Below are 20,089 nucleotides of genomic sequence, written 5' to 3'. Positions count from 1 at the left end.
ATGGCAACTCTGTTCCTCCCCAGGAAAGGAGCCTCTGGAACCGGTAAGGAAATAGCCATATTGGGGGTCACAGAGACAGATAGGCTATCCCTGATTCAGCTATGAGCCAAGAGGCCTCATGATTCGCAAGGCTCTCCTCTTCCCCAGGGGGCTGGATTGAACTGAGGCTGAGTGTGAGGGGAATGTTTGCTGTTTGCTGCTGCTCCCTGTTGACTTTAGCCAGTAGCTCTGTTTACAAACCCAGGTTGGTTTTCCCAGCACAGTTAATTAGACCAAAGACATCTGGAGTGAGGGCTGGGGAGGGCATCTGCTCAGAGCCTTCCCCCAACACCCAGCAGCCATGGGCCAGCACCAGGCAGAACAGCTAAACAGGACCAGACAGAACACCACCAAACCCGAAGTTCTCAGGAGAATCGTGGCTTCTCTCACTCTGCTGTTCCCATACTTGCTAAGTTAGAAGGGGCCCCAGTTCTCTGAGTCGTCCGGAACCACAGGAGTCAGGGCTGCATGCCCCTACCTCAGTGGGATCACAGGCTGGAGATCAAGGACTCAGTCGTCTCTTCTACACTTCCGTGTCCAGGCAGAGATTCCTGCCTTCTCTCTCATCACAGTGACTCTGCTTTCTATAGGAATACCAGATTTCTTCAGCCCCCTGCAGTAAAATCTCCCCTCACTGGACACCTTCTCAGAGAGGAGGCTCTGGGCTCACCTCCCCCCACCCATCCCTGCCTCCTCTCCAGTCTCTGACACTGCGAGGAAGGAAAGAGCTTAATCGGCCCAGCACCAGAAGGAGGCAGGAAGGTGCCCAGGAAGGTGAGAGGATCTAGGTGGACAGTTCCAGGGCAGTGGGGAAGTAGAGGGCTGGGGAGGGGGAGGGGCAAGGGCTTATCTCTCCCAGGAGGGGGTAGTTCACTCCAAACAGCTAATGCACTGGCGTGTGAAAGCCCCTCAATTAGCACTAATGATGCAATCAGGAGGGGAGGAGGAGGGACCAGAAGTTCTGGTAGTCAGCACCAACTTACACACAAAGTACGCATTCCCTTCCTCCCACAGAGTGGCCCCTTCAGACACACCAATGCACACACGCCTTAGACAGTCTGGACCACTCCCGTCCGTGGGTCCTAATGCACTCTTTGCAGAAACAACTAACATGCATATGGTTCGCGATCCGCTGCTGACCGCGTTTGACTGCGGGGATCCTGAGCAGAGGGGTTCTATTTTAGGCTTCAGGGACAAGGAAAATCAGAAATCAGAAAGACCTGGTAGAGGAGGTGAAACAGGGTATCTCCAAAAACCTCATGATTATTCCTCTGATCCCAGAGTTCCCGTCCCACGCGCGCTCGCAGGTGCCGGCCCCTCTGCGTCCGCCTCTCTGCCACCCTGCCCGCGAATCCTGGACTGGGCGAGGAGCCGCCACCCTTAGTCCCACCCGCGGGAGGCGGGACCCACGCGCCCGCCCTTCGCTCAGCCCACCCCGAGGCCCCGGGTCCCAGGGAGGGCGCTCTGAGATCACGCGGACCCCCAGCACCCCAGACCTAGCTAACCCCCTCCGGAGCCCGTTACGCGCCGGCCTCGCCCATTTATCTCCTCCCGCACCCAGCCGGCCGGCTCCGTTATCCGCCTCCCGGTCCCGTTATCCGGCAGCCACGGCCGGGTGTCCGCCCTGGCGCGGGGTCGCCGCCGGCCCCTCCCCCTCCTCGGGGCCGGAGCTCCGGGGGCCGCCGGCTGGGCAGGGCCGGAGCCGCCTCAGCGCCGCTTCCCAGGCCCGGACGGCCGCGGGAGGAGGTCCTGCTGTCAGTCAGCGGGGAAGGCCGGGCCGGGCGGCCGGAGGGGGCGGCGCCGAAGCCGGGCTCAGGCCGGGAGCTGGGAGGCGGAGGCGGAGGGGGCGGGGGCGGGGGCGGCTCCGGGCCTTATAAGCGGCGGGGGCAGGGCGGGAGGGAGGCAAGTGTCAGGCCGATGTGCGGCCCGCGAGGGGCCGGGGTCGGGGCCGCCGGGGCCATGCGCACGAGCTGGGCAGGGGGCCGGCGGGGCGCAGAGCGGAGCCGCCTCGGAGCCTGAGCCTCCCGGGGCCGGGGCCGGGGAGCCGCGCGGGGCCGGCCGCCGGGGGGAGGGGAGCGATGCGGCGCCGGCGGGCGACGGTGGCCGCGGGTTTCTGCGCCTCCTTCCTGCTGGGCTCCGTCCTCAACGTGCTCTTCGCACCGGGCTCGGAGCCTCCGCGGCCAGGCCAGTCCCCCGGGCCGTCGCCAGCCCCGGGCCCGGGCCGTCGCGGGGGCCGCGGGGAGCTGGCCCGGCAGATCCGAGCGCGCTACGAGGAGGTGCAGCGCTATTCCCGCGGGGGCCCCGGGCCGGGGGCTGGCCGGCCGGAGCGGCGGCGCCTGATGGACCTGGCTCCGGGCGGGCCGGGCCTGCAGCGTCCCCGGCTCCCGCGGGCCCGGCCCCTGCCCGACGGCGCCCCGGGCTGGCCCCCGGCTCCCGGCCCGGGTTCCTCCGGCCCGGGCCCGCGCCTGGGCTGCGCCGCGCTCCGCAACGTGTCCGGCGCACAGTACGTGGGATCCGGCTACACCAAGGCCGTGTACCGGGTCCGCCTGCCCGGCGGCGCCGCGGTGGCGCTCAAGGCGGTGGACTTCAGCGGCCACGACCTGGGCAGCTGCGTGCGCGAGTTCGGGGTACGGAGGGGCTGCTATCGGCTGGCGGCCCACAAGCTGCTCAAGGAGATGGTGCTGCTGGAGCGGCTGCGGCACCCCAACGTGCTGCAGGTACGAGGGTGGGGATGCGGGGATGAGGGTGCTGGTTGGACGTGCCCAGGACGGGTCACTCTGGCTGGAAGAGAACCCTTGGTCTTATAAATAAGAAAACGGAGCCCCAGTGACTGTGTCCAGGTTAACCTAGGAGCGGAACCCGGACCCTGAACGTTTCCCACTGCACCATCCTACCTCTCACTCCTGGGTTTCTCAACCTCCACACCATATCCCTTGAAGACAGAAGCCAGGATAGAGGATGGGAGGTCTGTGAGGACTCAGCACCCTGTTTCTGGCTGAAACTAGGGTGTTGAACACCAGGGAAATGACCCCAAGCCAAGACGCCGGACAGCGGTCCTCCCTGAATCAGGAGATCCCAACTGCAGTGGTAGGGTCTCCTGTCTTGGTGGAATCTGATCCCCACTTTTCTCAACGTCCAAAAAGTGACTTTCTAACTTTGAAGATGGGATGGGACATTGGTGGGGTTGGGGAGGGCTAGAAAGAGACCCTGTGTCCAGCTAGATTCCCAGAGACTATCTCCACCCGCTACCACACCCAGAAACCACTGGAGGGACAGGAGGGAATTGGGTAGTAGGCCAGAAAATGCACAGCCCTTCCCAGAAGTGACCATGGGTTTTTCCAGACCTTCAAGTGGACCTTTGAACCATTGGGGAAGCCTTGGGGTCTTAACTCAGTGGCTCAGAGGACAGGCTGAGGGCCTGAGGGTCTGAATGTCACATTATCTGAGCAAATGTGATCAAGAGGCTGAAAGATTGAGAAGGCCAGATGCCTAGGTTCCCACTAAATGGCACTCTGTCTCTCCTGTTCATTGGGGTGTGCGACGGGGGCAAAGAAAAAGATGAGTCCCCTCCAGGCTAGACTAAGAGTGGGCCTCTCACAGTCCCAGCACTGCCCCAACACACCCACTTTCTCCTCCCCTCCAGCTCTCCGTCCTTGAGTCGGCCTAGGATTAGACGAACCGTTCCCTTTGCACATGTCTGAGCAGACTAAGAGGGGAATCCCTGACTGCTCTTGGCCTCGTGAACATAGGGTGTATGCAGATTCGCCAGTGGAGGAACCTTGCCCACACCTTCCACCTCCTAGTCCATTCAAATTAACCTTTCTGCACCCAGCAGAACTGATCAGAAACCCAGGAGTCCCTCCCCCCGTTTCCTTAGTATGAACCCTTGGCCAGGGTGGGCATTGCAGAATAGGAGAGATAGGCCAGAGAGCTGTGTGTAGTCCTGCTGATTCATGGTTTCCCCAGGCTAGCCCAGCCCTGATCAGACACTTGTGACCCGGTTCTGGGACCCAAACTGGTTGCAGGCCAGGCAGAGCCAATAGTTGTGGGTGGTTATGCTTATTTGCATGGCTGACACTGGAGCTTCAGGGAGTAAGTGGCTGGTTACGTGGCCATTCTAGCTGGGAGGATCTTGTTCCCTTCCCCGGGGCTCTTGGAAACCCCCACTTTTTGGAATCCTGGGGTGTCAGCCAGATTCTGAGGTGGTAGAGAAGGTCTTGAGTGACTTAGCAGGACAATTAAGTATCAGTTGACTCAAGACACCCCTCTCTTTAGACAGGTTTGAGGTTTGATGTGCTTTCCTGTCTCTTAAGGAGCTTCTCCCTCCCTCACCCACCCAAACTCCCTAACAAGCAGCTAGCTAACTGCCCCACACATACTGCAGGATGTCCTCCACTTGAATGTCAGGCCCGCAGCACAATTCTCAAGGTGCCAAAGAAAAAAATTACAGCTGAATAGTTTTCATCCATTCCATCACTAGACCAAGACTGGTCCCCAGGGCACAAGTATTATAAGGTGGATAAGGTCCCAGATCCTTTCCGTTGGGGGAAAGATGAAAAAGTACCATTACAGAGAGGCAGGGGTCCCTTAGTGTGAGTTCAGGAACTACTTTTGGATGGGTCTCACCCATTGTTATCCCCCAATCCTCAGGCCACTGTCCCTTTGGCTTCTTCAGCAATGCCACCTCTGCTGCCAGGAAAGCCTGTGGTAGGGTCTTCTTGCTCAGGAGGCTTCAGTGAGGGTGCGCAGGGAACTAGAAATAAAGTTGTTTTAGTACCTCTCAATCGTTTAAAATTTCAAAACTGTTTGACTGTTTGCTGAGCTGGGGAGGAGCCAGAGAACATTTCTTAGAGTTCCTGCTCCCCCAGACTGCCCGAGGCCCCCTCCCCTACTCGGGCAGCCCCAAAGTTGGTACTGTGGGTTCTGATAGAAAATGCCCAGGATAGCATGCTCCACGGGGCACCTTCCAGCACTCGCTCTGGTCTCTAGGGACTGCCTGGGTGAGATCTCTACCCATCTTCTGTGACCCCTCCCCAAACCACCTCTGATACACACATACACACACACACACACACACACTCCCTCCCTCACGTGACAGAATCCTCTATAGCCCAGGGTCAAAGGGCGCAAGGGTCTTACCTCCCCCCCACCTCTGTTGTCCTGGAGCCTCAGGCCTCAGATGGGGCCCCTGGCCTGCTTGGACCCAGATTCTGGCCCTGCTAGAATAGATTTCTTCTCCCAAATGAACAAAAGATGAGACTGAAATGCTCAGCCTCAAGCTTCCTGGGGGGGTTAATGGTGTCTTTTTATTTTTTCCTGAGGGGTGTTGATTAATACCTCGTTAACAGCGCATTTAACGACCTCCGGGTGTTTAATAACCTTCAGAAGTTTCCCACAAAGGCTCAGACTCTGGGCAGGAAAATGAGAACCAGGCCCCAGGGCTGCCCCCCTTACCTTCCCCCGCCTCACCAGGGTCTGGGGCCTCCCTGGGCTGATTTGGGGAATGGGGGGGGGTAGAAAAGAGGGAAGAAGAGGGTACCTGGGACTGTCCCCAGATCCAAGTCACAGTCCCAGGGATCTGATGGCGGACACTGAGTGGTGCCTTCCCTTGTGCCAGCAGGTCTGGGACAGCTGACTCCAGGGACGGGGAGCTGCAAGGGCACTCCTGGGATGGAAGGGGGCACGTAAGGGCCTGGAGTGGAGCTGGGAAGGGTTTGAATGATGGCATGAAGGGTGGCGATATACAGGGACATCCAGCCAGTGGGCTTGGTCCCCCTGCCACCCTGCGTCATGCAGCTCTCCCTTCTCCCTACTCTGCCCTGGACAACCCGTCCTTTGTGTTCCTACCCCACAGGGTGCTGGTTGTTTTGAGCATAGTCTGACCCCAGGTCACGTGGAGTACAGAGGAAGAGGCTGGGAGAAGCAAGGTTCTCTGGGGATGCTGGTTTAGGTGTTAGTGACAAAGTCAGGCTGGGCTTCCCAAAAGTCCCGGACCAGCTTAGCTGTACTAAGTCCCACCCCAGATCAGACGGAGTGGGCAGGCCTGGTGACCATGCCCCCAAAGAACTGACCTTCCCCAGGAGCCGGCCCCCACTGCCAACCCCGTTGATATGTGTGGCCCCTGCCCCCCAACGAAGGCAGAGAACACCTAAGAATATGCCCCCTAGATTCTTTGTTCTTATCAGCGCTTGGAACCAATCCCCGGGGAGCTTGCTTCTCCTCCCACAAGACCTGAGCAGAGTGAAAATAAAGCTGTCAGAAAGTGGAAATGCTGAAGAATAGACAAGGATTGGAGCAGGGGAGGAGGTAGAATAACCATTTGCTGGCTAGTTGATTAGCAAATGGTATTCTTGGAAAGAACCAGACTATAGAATTAAAGTGACATAAATTTGAATCCTAGCTCCTGGATTTATTCACCGTGTGGCCTTGTGCAAGTAACTTAACCTCTCTGAATTGGTTTCTTAACATGTAAATTGAAGATAGTAATAGTCCCTACTATGCCCATTTGAGGTTATTACAAGAATTGAGTTATACATGTAAAACATGGAGAACAATGCCTGGCTTGTGGTTAACACGTGGTAGCCAGACCGGCCCATTTACCTGAGTGGCAAGAGGTAAGGGGCTCATATAGTCAGCAGGAACTCTGGCTACAGGGACAGAGGGCAGGCTTCCCAGGCAATATTGCTATTCTCTGCTGGGCAGAGTTAAATCAGAGGCCTCGGGATGGCCGGGAAGGGGTGTTGGGACCGAGGGAGGGGGCATATGATAACCTCGCCCTTCTCTGTCCCCACCCCCACCCTGTAACCTAACCACTCACCCTGGGCCTCTCCCAGCTATATGGCTACTGCTACCAGGACAGCGAGGACATCCCCGACACCCTGACCACCATCACGGAGCTGGGCGCCCCTGTGGAGATGATCCAGCTGCTACAGACGTCCTGGGAGGATCGATTCCGAGTGAGCAGGGAGGGGGGCCGGGCCCCAGGCCTCTCGCTGGGATGGTTCTCCCTTAGAAGGCCAGCCCTCCGAAGCAGCTTTGGTGCCGCCTCAGGGGAGGGAGAGAGAGGGAGATGGAGCAAAGCTGACTCGGCCATCGGCCAAGAGGTTAAAAAAAGAAGCAAGACATAGATGACCCTGACTTTTTTGGTGCTCTTCTACACACACACACACACACACACACACACACACACACACACACACCCCTTCACCAACACACACTGTCAGCCGGACTGCCGAAGGGCCAATGTCCTACGACTAGAAAAGACCTTCAGGCCATCTTGACCCTCCCTCTCCATACACGGGACCATACTAACACGCAGCTTCAGGGAGGAGATTCATTATCCCCCGACGTCCCTGCTGCCCACATCCCACTTACTCCATGTCACATTCAGGGTCAGGCCAGACAAGGATTACTAGAAAGTCACGGGCTTGCTCTATAAGGCCCCTGGCCTCAGCCCTTAGCACTGGGGCCTCGAGGAGTAAGGCCAGCCCCGCTGAGCTAAGTCTGGAGCCCTGGAGTCCCCAGGTCCCCGCCCAGGACAGGAGCAGTGAGCAGCCTTGTGTCTGCCCCTCAGATCTGCCTGAGCCTGGGCCGACTCCTCCACCACCTGGCCCACTCCCCGCTGGGCTCGGTCACTCTGCTGGACTTCCGCCCCCGACAGTTTGTGCTGGTGGCTGGGGAGCTGAAGGTAACGGACCTGGACGATGCGCGGGTGGAGGAGACGCCGTGTACCAGCAGTGCCAAGTGCATACTTGAGTTTCCAGCCAGGAACTTCACCCTGCCCTGCTCAGCCCAGGGTTGGTGCGAGGGCATGAATGAGAAACGCAACCTCTACAATGCCTACAGGTGACCTTCAGCCCCACTCAGGAAGGCCAGTGCGAGAGAGTGGGCCGGGGAGGGCATGGCTGGGAGAGAGCCTCACAGGTCCCGGAGGGCAGCCAGAGCCCACGGCTCAGCCCTGACCAATGACAGAGCAGGGGCCTGGAAAGGCTTCCACCCAGGCAAGAGGAGAACATTCAGGCTCTTGCTGATGAGGCTAAAAATAGCCAGCTCCAAGGAGAAATCCAGGTTGGGGGTGGCAGCTGGAAGCTTCTTAAAATAGTGTCAGACTCAGAGCCTCAGGCCAGTGGCTCTGGCCCTGCCTTGTCCTCCCCTGGCCCTTCACCTCTGGAAGCTCCTCGCTGGGCCCCAGCCATGGGTCTGACACTTGTCAGTCAGCCAGGGGGTAATGTGGGGCTGAGCGGGGGAAAACAGACCTCAGATTTCAGTTGGGTATGAAGTTAGTTGTGGCCTTAGCATGTGCCCCCCTCCTCCAATTCGAGTAGCCTCCATGGTACATTCTGGGGACGCCTAGTTGGCAGACCCAAGGGATCAAGCTCCCTGGCCAGATTCTACCCCAAAGTCGGCATAGAGGAAGAATGCTTCCCCAAAGGCCGGACCACTGAGCCCCTGGTTCTCTCTGTCCCAGGTTTTTCTTCACATACCTCCTGCCCCACAGTGCCCCACCTTCACTACGGCCTCTGCTGGACAGCATTGTTAATGCCACAGGTGAGCTCTCCAGGGCCCAGCAGCTTCCCATCCCCCTGCCCCGCCCCCAGCAGATGTGGGGACAAGAATGACCCAGGACAGTGCATGGTCCAGAAAATGTCGTTTACCAAAGTGGTATTCTGTGGCAAACCCCCCCCCCATCCCCAGGTCATCTGGGCCCAGGCTCCAGAGGGAGAGAGGGAAAGGCAGCTGGCTGCCTACCTAGGGGAGGGGTAGGAGCCCATGTCCCCTCTCATAGCCACACTGAATCCTGCAGGAGAGCTCACCTGGGGGGTGGACGAGACCCTGGCCCAGCTGGAGAAGGTGCTGCATCTGTACCGTAGCGGGCAGTATCTGCAGAACTCCACGGCAGGCAGCAGAGCAGGTGAGTGCCCTGGCAGGGATCCAGGGGCTCGGAGATGGGGAGCAGATGGGAAGGTGACTGATCCCCCATCTGCTAATTGGGCTAAGTGGTCATTGACTCTCTAAGGCTCATTTGGAGTGATGCACAGAGAATGCTGACTATGTAGCCCTTACTTGGAGGTCTCATCTCTGGCTGAACTAGAACAACTATAATTTGCCTTACACTGCAGGGTAGGGACAGACATCCCTTCTATGGGTGGCTCCAAACCCCACTATGTAGTGTGTGACTTACACCTTGGGCCTCACTTTCCTCATCTGTGAATTGGGTTTAGTATTACCTGCTTCACAAAATTCTTATGGGGATGACATACCAGGTGAAGCGTGTGAAAGCAATTAACCCAGTTCCTATTCCACAGCTCAGCCGGAACACAACATATGTTTGCTTCTCTTTCCTTCCCCTACCCTTGTGGGGCTAGGAGGGGGACTGGAAGAGGAGGGGGGCTGCACACTGAAACCAGTCCAGAAGTCCCAGAGCATGGGGAGAAGTCTAGCCACTGCTTACGAGCTGTGGTCCCTCCACTGAGGCCCTGGGGTTTAACTGGTGGGCAGGGGGATGAGGCTTGGGCAGCCTCTGTATTCAAGGAGCTCCGGCCAGTCTTAGGGGTAGGGAAGCCCTCGTTAGCCCTGTAAATAAAGTTTAACGAGGTGAACAATGGCTGGCTCTGTCCCTTAGGACGCCGTTTATGGGGCTGTAAATCACAGCCAGCCCTGGACTTTGGTCTAGGCCCTGGTAGAAGAAGGAGGCAGGAGGGCGGGGTGACCAGAGGCCCAGGGTTTCTGCATTATCAGTCCAGAGCCGGGCTCCGCAGTCCGCGGGAAAGACTCGGGTGAACAGGCAGTCTGCCACTGAGCCGCTTCCTGATGGAGGAGATTTCAGAGGCTCTTCTGTGTAATGAATGGGGAGCGCTCAGATTCTTCCTCCAGCCTCCTCCCTAAACACTCAAGGTGTGGATTCCCAAATGGTAATTTGTGTGTTTTACATTCATTTGCATGCCTCTTAACTTCAAAAATCCCTGCTTGCCCCCCACCAGGGAGGCTTCCCTAACCTCTCCCCAAGGCCAGGAGGAAGTAGGACCAAGGGGTGCTCTAAGCTCATGCTACTCTATTTGTGGTTGGCAGACCAGTAGCATCAGAAGATGGTTAGAAATGCCAATTCCAAGGCGCCACCCCAGACCTTCTGAATCAGAGTCTGCGTTATAACAAGATTCCCGGGAGACTCACATACACAATGAAGTTTGAGAAGCCCACTGTAAATGTCCAACATGTCCTGACCTCAGCAACCAGCCTGGACAGCCAGTCGCTCTGGGTGGCATTGTGTGCTGCCTGAGCCAGCTGCATGCCCTTAGATTTGGGAGATGTGTGTCTCCCCAAAACTAAATCTGAGCCTGCCTTCATCTCCATGCGAGGGGGACTGGGCTGGATTTTAGCTTTCTCCTAGGAAATGAGTCTTACTGCACTCTTCAGAAAGTGGCCCATCCCTCACCCCTGGGCACACCGAGTTCTCATCTGAGCTCCATCCCCAACCCACAGAGTACCAGCACCTTCCCCACAGCACCATCCCCCAGGAAGACTACCGCTGCTGGCCGTCCTACCACCATGGAAGCTGCCTCCTTTCCGTGTTCAACCTGGCTGAGGCCATGGACGTCTGTGAGAGCCATGCCCAGTGCCAGGCCTTCGTGGTCACCAACCAGACCACCTGGACAGGTGAGCCCGTGGGAAAGGACATCCTGAGGGAGGTGACTGGATTTCCCTGGAAAAGATTGACAGGTAGTGGTCCCGACAAGAAGCCAGAGATGATGACAAGACAAGAAGGCTGAGATGATGAGAGGCAAATGCATGTGTCCCCAAGGCAGTCACATTAGGAGGAGCCCTGCCTCCAGGGAGAGAGAGATCCCAACTTATTCCTTCTCACCTCTGCCCGCAGGTCGGCAGCTGGTCTTTTTCAAGACAGGATGGAGCCACATGGTCCCTGATCCCCATAAGACCACGTATGTGAGGGCTTCTGGCTGACCTCTCTGAGGGCTCAGCTGACCATCCCGGCCAGCTGGGCTTGCCTATGGAGGGAGTGACTTGCACTAGCAGCACCGCATGTCACCTGGGAAACCCTGCAGACAAGGCTGACCTCCCAGACAGACCGAGGTGACCCGGACAACGTGCAATAAAGCCAAATGTTAAAATGTGAGTTTACCAGTCTAGATATGGGACTGCTGGCTCCAGGGCCAGGAATTGTGGGGGCTGACTGCCTCTCTAACCCTCTGGACTGCCAGGAAGGCTCAGGCTGGTCTCCACTGGGGGACTCTGCCCCTCACTGGGACAATTCCACGGGCAGCCCTATCACTGTGTCGTAGTGTGAGAATGTAGCCAAAGCCCCGGCTGCTGCTGCTCTTGCTACAGGTGCCATGGCCTAGTGGGGGCTGCATGGGGACAATCGGTCATGGAGTGTTCTCTCATCTGAGCTCCGGACGGGAGACTTGACAGGATGCTCCGGGACGTCAGTGATTCTGTACCTGGGGAGGCTACCTCTGGCCACAGACCGGGGGTGCTCACGGGCCAGCCCAGGGGTTGGGGCAGGGGAGCACACATGGTATGAGCCAAGATGTGGGGTTGAGGAGCAGGTTGCGGTTTGAGCCAGGACCTGGGGTGGGGATGGGGCCGGGGCCTTTCTGCCTCATTTGCTTTCAGTGAAAGCCACAAAACAGCCACAACCAGCCTCTCCCCCCTCCTGGAGTTTGTATATCCAGAAGCTTTTGTACTTCTTGTTCATTCAAATGTTTATTTTTGTAAAAAAAAAAAAATCAGTCAATAAAATGATGTTTCACGGCAAGGCCTCTTCCCAATCCAGTTTCTTGGGCTGACTGACTCGTCCACAGGTGTGTCTTTGGTATATGTTTGTAGGGAGAGGGTGTCACGGGGGATGACCTTTGAGGGAGTGAAACCTCCATGACAAACACTGAAGTCGGCAAAATGTGCTCAGGCCCTGCTCCCATGGTGCCCATGTCCCTCCACAGCCATCTACATCCAAGTCTCAACAAAGGACATAAGGGACTCCTTCCCCTAAGAAGGTTTGGATTTTAACACATATCAGCTTCTTATATGCAGAGCCTTCACCCAAAGAAGTGATGTCCTAATGGTGGGATGTCAGCCTCCTCGGGGGACATGGAGCAACCTCCAGTCAGGTCAGCTTTTGCCTCCACACAGGGTTGGGCCTGACCATTGGATACTTTTCCTTTTCAGAGCCTTTCTCTGAGCAAGAAATATATGGAAAGTGGAGAGAAAGGAAGGTCTAAGGAAAGAGCAGCCCCCTGTTCCTGGGTTTTAAGAGGGAGGGTGTAGCACTGGAAGGCCCAAGTCTATGCAAGCACAGAACAAAAAAGAAGACCTAGGGGTTCAAGACCATGCTGAGGCCAGAGAGAAACCCAGCATGGATGTAAGTCTTCTAACCTGAAACCCCACATCTTCTCTCCTGTACACCATTCTGCTGCTAGAATATTCTCAACGTGCAGAAACCATTGAGGGATTTAAAAAGAACCACTCTTTAACTCTGAACGCAGTTTCTCCTCACCAGATGGGGTGGGTGTAATTTCTCACATACAAGCTATCCTTGTCGTTCTAAGTGATGGAGGAACTGATTTTAGCTCTGGCATCTTCATGGACACCACTGGGACCCTCCACCACAATGCCCGACCCACAGAGCCCACATCTTGCCTCTGGCTACCTGGGCTTGGTGGTTGTGGTGGGGGGAGGGCCAACGCTTCCACAGAACCTCACACCATGACTCAGCCAAGCCAGATCCTGCCCATGGTCATCACCCTCCGTCCCCGCCCCTCCAAGGAGGACTCAGCTATCATCAGCCTCCAGACCTCTTTCCTCAGCTGAATTCATGCACTACAACACGTATAGCCTGTCCCATGCCCTCTGTTATCCTCCAACTACCAACCAGCCTGTGGGGCTCTGAGGGCAGGAGGAAACACATCACGATGCTGGGCCCAAGGGGGTGCCACGGGGCTGGGGTGGGAAGGTATGAGGGGTCTGTGCAGCCAAGAGGGAAACAAAGAACCTGCTTACAGTCATCAGAGATGCTCCTAGGGCTCAGTGAGGAAAGAGAAGGCTGAAGATGAGCCAAGCACTGCGTTGTGGGCTTCTGGAAGTTTCCAGATGAGGGCTTTATTGGCCCATGGAAAGAGACAGTCTCTGGCCTCCGTGAGGTTGGTTATCATTCCAATTTTACAGACCTGAAAACTGAAGCCCAGGTCACAGCTGCTAAGGAATTTAGTGAGCGTTGAAATCCATCCCTAACTTCTAAGCCTGTCCCGGAGGGGAGAATTACCACAAGAGGAATCTAAGTTAGAGTTAAGGAGCCCTCGCTTACTTGAGGTATGTGACAAACTAAAATGGAGGTCCAAAGTGCATAAAATCTTTTTAGCAAGACTCACCCACAAGTGGCTGAAGGGATGGTACATAGCTTTTTCCTCCTGAGTGAACCTTGCCTCAGAACCTTTCTGAGGGCAAAAATGGCCAGGCTCAGTCCTGTAGAGAGAAAGGACATTTGCAGCTGGGAATGGAGGGGTGATGGAGGGCCCTAAAAGGAAGGAGATAGCGCATGAGAGCCCGAGGCAAAATCATTCCTCCCCTTAGATGGCCATTTACATGTAACCACCTGTCTCCCTGGAAAACCTTCAGTTCCTGGGGACATTCTGTCCTCCCTGCGGAAGTCAGACACCCCACCCCCCCAAAGTCCATGTTCTTTCCGCTCCACTGCTCAGCCAGCAATACCCAGGTATCGTGAATGAAAGACATACATTCACCCGACTGAAGCCTAAGGTGGCCGTGCCAGAGGAGGCAAGCCAGCGGTGGGTCCTCTCCAGGGCTGGTGAGGTAGGAAGCAACACAAGAGGGCTGTGTTGCTGTTGGTACCCCATGCGGCTCTGGAGGAATTCTGGCCCGTCCTGCTTTTGCTCACTGTGTGATCTGGGCCAGGACAGGTCCCTAAGTCTCCATGTCCTCCTCTGCAAATTTCAGATTCGTAATATCTGCTTCACAGGAGTGTTATAGGGATTGAATGAAATTATGGACGTAAAGTTCTTGGCCCGTGTCAGCAAACAGTGAGTGCTTAGGAAATACTGGCTGATACTGTCATTGTTAGTGTTATACATGAGCTGAGCTCTCAATGTTTACTTACCACCTGGCCTGGAAGAGTATCCAGGTCAGCTGGGGACGACTGTCCCCACACCCCACACCCCTCAGCACCCACAACAAGAAACACTACCTCCGCCTGGAGGAGGTGGAGCCCAGCTCTCTGGGTCAGTGCCCTGGGAGTTGAGTGTATGGCAGACAGAAGGAGGAAGAGGATTAACATGAAAGCAGAAAATGGGATTAAGAGGCCTCAGGAAAATGTGCCCACACACCCCCCATCATGACAACAGATTTTGCTTTCACTCTTTGGCTTCTGGAGCCCAGAGCATGTAAGGCTTGGTTGCCCTCTGCTCCCAGGGACAAAGCTGAAAAGAGCCACGGTGGACTCAGTGCATGAGACTACTCAGTCTGCTAGGAAGAGGGGCCTGGCTGCCTTCATATGCACTTTCTCATTTCATCCGTATGGCAGCAATGTGAGACAGGTGATGGCTCAGAGAGGTGAGGAGCCAGGATTCAAGCCTAGGTGATTGTGCCTGAAAGCAGGCATTCCTTCCCTCCTACCCACTATCTCACACAGGAGCACAGCACCTCCCGAGACCCTAAAGATCAATGACCGACTCAACCCTGCCACTTCCCTTGGGAAGGATTCCCAGACTCACAGCCTGCCTTTGACGGGAAGCCCAAAGGGCAATTGAAGGAGACCAGGTCTGCCTGTCCGGCATCAACCTGTAGAGATGAGGATGTCCCCAAAGAGCCCAGCCTTGTGAAGGAGCCCTGTGAGAGCTGTTGTGCAGGGCTGTTATTCTCCTGTGAGTCCAGGCCAGTGCTGCCCCCTTGGATGGAGAAAGTGCTTCATCAGTCCCAACTATGTAAAGGAGACAGACCACACTATTTCCTAAAATTACCTCTCAAGCTCTAGAGGATCCTTGATGACAGTGTAGGGGGACGTTTATTTTCCCACCCCATGCCATAAACCCTTTCGGCATCCTGCCCCATCTCACCCAGCCCCTCCACCTCTTCTCACCTGCCCTCTGCTGGCCTCATTCCACTTCCAGATGTCTCTCCTGAGGTGCTGTGACAAGACCTCCTCGCTCTATCATTCAGGGCCCCAACAGGAAATGGAGAGTTCAATGAAAATACGATAAATTTACAAATGTGTGGGTACAGGGGAACCCCAAAGGGTAGTGCTGTAACCTGGGGCTAGTAGCAATAGAGCGGATACCATCTCTACCGGAGGGGGGGGTCTGTTACCAGAACCCAGAAGAAGTCAAGTGACCAAAAGACACAGCCAGGCAGGTGACCTCACAAGGAGAAAGTCAGAAGGACATACTCTTGCCGAACTCTCCTCCCTCCCCCGACTCCTATCTCCTGCGGAGCTCTCCATTCGTCAAACCTACTTGAAGCCAGAGGAAGCTGAATGTGAGGTCCGTAATCATCAGGCCACTGTGATGGAGAGCAGGGTAAGAAGGGGAGAGAGCAGATCAGGAGAGGCAAGGAGAATACTCCAGCACACCACCCCACTTCACATATGAGCTTTTGTTGGGCTTGAGGGGAGGACAAGAGAAGCCTTTCCTTTTCTGTGCCCAGTTCCATTCTTAAATGTTCAACTACTGTTCGGTTGAAGGAACACATTGTGCCCAAATCTCAGTGTGCATTCTCATCGAGGCCTGAGCAACCCCAAGGAGACAAAACTTGGTTCTTGGGAGATGAAAAAAGTCTTAGCAATCACAATGGCTTGTGTGACCTTCCAAGGGCCGCAGTATATAAACAGATATACAGTATATCCATGCTATTAAAATTTCCTGGGGGTGGTAGCAATTAGAAAAAATATCCACAAGAGTGCTTAGCAGGATAGAGGGCAATAATGAAAAATAGGTTAAGAAACACTGGATTATGGTGACCTATAAACTTTTCTTGGGTTGTCACTGAAAGCTTCAAATCTGTCACCCTCAAAAAGTACAGTTTATACTATATGTACTAATACACTAATATCTCTTTAAACTACTCATATATATGTTTAGACATACTCTCTGTGCAGTTTATAATAAAAACAAAGTGCAATTTGAATTATTTTTCACCTAGTGCTTTATTCAATGTACCCTTGCCCATTGCGAACATCTTGGGCCACTCCCGAGCCTCCTGCATGTCCCCACAGTTTACAGCTTTTGGTTAGTATTTCCCTGCACAGAAGAGCTCATTGTCATTGGCAAGCCAGGGGACTTCAAGGTATACTCACTCTTCTCTCAGCTGCTCAAGCCACAAAATATTTCTTGAGTGCTAGTCACTGTAAGGAATACTGAAATATCAGACATTCCCCCTGCCTTTCAGAAGCTCACAATGTCACTAGAGATGTCACAAGTTGGACAAATTCAACAAGGTAATATATGAGCTGTGACTCTAGGGCAATGAGGCCAATTTCCGCATGTAGGTTGTGAAAGCATAGGGCTTGTTGGTCACATCTCAAATCACTAAGAGCCAGTTAACCTGGTCCCCTAAGAACATCAATTCCCCACCAGGAGCCCCACTGTTAACTCTTTTTCATCCAGAGAAAGGCTTTTTTATCCTTACTCTGTATTTCTTATCTCCAGTAAGCCAGTTCCCTATTGTCACTAGACATTCTCCCCATTCCCATGGCGACTCAACAGGCTTTGGTGTAGAGCCTGTCAGAGGCTTCTTGAAAGTGTAAATAGAGTGTGTCTACTGTTTCCCCCCTTATCCATACACTTATTTGGCCCTTCAAAGAGCTCTAGTAGATTAGGGAGGCACAATTTCTCCTTACAAAAGACAGGCTGCCTTTCCACAGGAGGCGGAGTTTGCTCAAGTGCTCCATAATCCTGCCCTTAGAGGTTCTGCTGACTTGCCTGGCGTGGAAACAAAACTTGTGAGCCATTTCCCAGAAGCCCCTCTGGCACCCTTCAGTTCTTAAGCACAGAGGTCAATCTCAAGAAAAGGCTCTCATTTTGTCCTGCCCTTCCATAATATCCATCTTCTTGTTTATTTGGGGAAAGACATACAGGCAAAAAATAAAATAGAATAGAATAAAATAAAATATAAAATAAAATAAAATAATAAAATACAATAAAATGTATGCTTTGCTTTTCGCTGCTTGGAGATTGAAGTCACTGTTATTAATCGGAACTCGTACAGAAGATAACAGTGAGGTTATCTGTATCACATTTCATTTTATGACATATCACCTTGTTTACACTGCTCTTTCGGTTGTTTATAGGATATAGATTACCTTTAAAGGCTCTGGTCTTGTTTCGTCATTATTTTTCCTCCCATCAATAAAAAATTTTAAAGACAGCCATTGTTCTAAGAAATGACTATTGTACTTAGGGCTCAAAGATGCTTTAATCAGGAGAGACGGTTTGTCTTGTATCTTTGCCTCCCATATCTTTTTGAACCAGGCTTTGATGCTATGTGAAGTTTTCTGACTACATCGTTGAGCTATGCAGCATTTTGCAGTTATTAAGAGCAAATGAGTTTCTTCTTTAAACATAGGCCTCTGCTTAGCACATTTAGTACTATTTGACTTGGGTCTCAAGATAGTGCTATTCCTGGAATGAACTTCACATGCTGAAATTTTTTTTTAATTACCCACAATCCTATCACATATGCTAAAATGACCTTTTCTTTCCTATAGCCTCTCCAACAATTTGCTGAGGTGAAGAGATTTATACAGGGTACTTTTGGGTTAGGAATTTACAGGTTAACTCTTTAATGCACGAGTCATTATGTAAACCATTTGTGCTACTTCTGAAAATGTATTCTGAGCAAATAATTCAAAATAGGGAAAGATTTAAATGCACACAGATGTTCCTTGCCACATTATTTAGAATAACAAAAGATGAGGGTTGTATAGGAATCTGATTAAAATATAGAAATTAGTGTTAAATGAAAAAAGCAGGACGCAAACCCATGTATGCAACTATGGAAAAATGTATGTGAAAAAAGACTGGAAGGAACACACACAACTAATAATTTTGCAAGAATGACAAACTAATTAGTATTTTTTAATTTCCTAAACTTCTCTTGTTTATTACGATGTTGCTTGATTTTTATTTTTAAATTTTAATTCAATAACTGTTTCAGTGGATTAAAGGAGTAGCTCAATCTTTTCACCTAAAGTGGGACCAAAATCTCTCTCTCGTATTTTATATAACTTTTATTTAAATTGGACTTTTGGAAAGTCAGCCCCAATAACCCCCTGATCCATAAAAAGCATTGGATGGCTTCATACAGGAGGTGAAATCATAAATGACTACAGGAGCCAGCAGGGAAGGAGACTGCTACCATCTTGATAACTTAGGCCTGAATGCATAGGTATCTCAAAGGAATCCTAATTTATGCATTTTGACCACTAATTCAAATCCAAAAATAAAGGCATTTGTGGGCTAAACACAACATGTCTCAAGCTGGATTCAGCCAGCTGGCTGCCAATTTGTGACCTCTAGCCTAAAACCCATTTCTGAGGTTACAGTCAACTGCCTGATTTCCCAGCACTCAGGCAACCCAACCTTCCCCATATTCTCCCATTCCCTCTTCCCCAGTGAGCCAGGCACCACTTCTACTGTTTGATGAGAGTGATGAAGGACATTAGTCCTCAGAATTATGAAGGCTTGTAAATCTGTCCCTAGTTGGAAGTATTTTTCTTGCCAAAATGTGAAAGCTGGTGACATTTGAAATATTAATTTGTTTCTCTGTCTGTCGCTTACATTTAGTGTGTCTGTGAGGAATGGATTTGATGCTGTTCAAATATGTCCAATTTCATCCCCGCGCCCCTTCACAGTTGTCAGATGGGGCCAGCTGGGCCCAAGCTCTGCTTCCAGCTTGTTGTCAACCAGACTTGAGCAGTCAATATGTTTATCACTAATTTTTCCAAAACCATTGCCTGGCACCACTTACTGGCCTCAGAGGGCTGACCTCAAGATATAGCCACCTCTTTTGCACCGTCTCCACTCTCTCTCCGTCTCCCTGACCCTCTCATGCCTGGAAGCTCCTTTGGCACCACGACCAACCGTGAAGGGATCCTACCTGCTGCCATGCTGGCATCTGCTTCTGATGTCTCATGAAAAAACCCAGGTAACCTCCACCTCTGGAAAATGAGGCTTTTCCCTAAAGTGACCCCACTGCCTTTGCCACACCGGTTTTCCCACTGTTCTCAGGTCCTTAGATATTTGAACTTGGACTTGCAGCAAGGTGCAGCTGACAACCCAGGACTGACCATTATTCCCTATCCCTGCTATACCATGAACCATCTGGCCCCACAAGGTCAATGTGATGGCCCTGCTGCCTTGGGCGGCATGCCAAACTGCACCAGCAGGATCTTCTAGGAGCTTGGGTATTGATCAACTAATTAAGCACTACCCATCAATAAACAAATGAGTGAGACTCCCCAAGTAGTAAGCTTTGGCTTCTACAGAACGAACTGCCCTTTCCTTTCCCATCCAGGACCTATTGTGGTTACAAATGCCTCCTATTAGTTCTTGGTTTATTTTGGGCACTGCAGATGCTGCCAGATGTTTACTTTTAACATGAGAAGAATTGCATTGCTCTTATGGCTAGGGAGGAAGAAAAGAGGAGCTCAGGGCTCTGGGCAGGACTGGCGTGCCCCTCTACAGCCCAGTCACTGCGGGCTCTTTCCCTCTCCCCTCCAGATGTGGCCCAGCTCCCAGCCCATTTTGCCAAGTCAGCAGATCCAGACGATTCCAAGCCTGGAGGGCCCTGCAGGCTCCAGAGCCCAGGGGGCTACACACATGGCCCACCATGTGGGGTGCATGTGTGTAATTTCGAGGTCAGGCCGGGGCTCCACTAGCCCTCATGGTACTCTCAGAGAGGGACTCCTCACCAGAGTCCCCTTCTCACTTTGGCTCCCATTTTGAATCAGCTCCCTCCTTGACAAGACCAAAAGACAGAATTCCCTTTTGAGTGATTTGGACTATGGTGAAATGACACTTATGGCAGT

General features: G+C 53.2%; 1 protein-coding gene across 3 annotated transcripts; it reads left to right on the top strand.

The window, feature by feature from the left end:
- Nucleotides 1-1,944: 1,944 nt before the first annotated feature.
- Nucleotides 1,945-11,823, top strand: PKDCC (protein kinase domain containing, cytoplasmic). Of its 3 annotated transcripts, XR_013994647.1 has the most exons (8): nt 1,987-2,756; nt 6,873-6,995; nt 7,613-7,884; nt 8,507-8,586; nt 8,843-8,950; nt 10,519-10,692; nt 10,913-11,166; nt 11,383-11,810. XR_013994647.1 is itself a non-coding variant. In XM_081068812.1 (7 exons), the coding sequence occupies exons 1-7, from the start codon at nt 2,118-2,120 to the stop codon at nt 10,996-10,998; spliced, it is 1,482 nt and encodes a 493-aa protein (XP_080924938.1). In that variant the 5' UTR covers nt 1,945-2,117; the 3' UTR covers nt 10,999-11,823. The 3 variants fall into 3 exon arrangements, 1 of the variants encoding a protein (XP_080924938.1); XM_081068812.1 differs by having other exon boundaries at nt 1,945-2,756; nt 10,913-11,823; XR_013994646.1 differs by having other exon boundaries at nt 9,713-10,692; nt 10,913-11,823.
- Nucleotides 11,824-20,089: the final 8,266 nt, after the last annotated feature.

This window comes from Rhinolophus hipposideros (genome assembly GCF_964194185.1).
Source record: "Rhinolophus hipposideros genome assembly, chromosome: 12".
Lineage (NCBI taxonomy): Eukaryota > Metazoa > Chordata > Mammalia > Chiroptera > Rhinolophidae > Rhinolophus > Rhinolophus hipposideros.
This window is presented reverse-complemented; position numbering and strand designations above follow the sequence as displayed.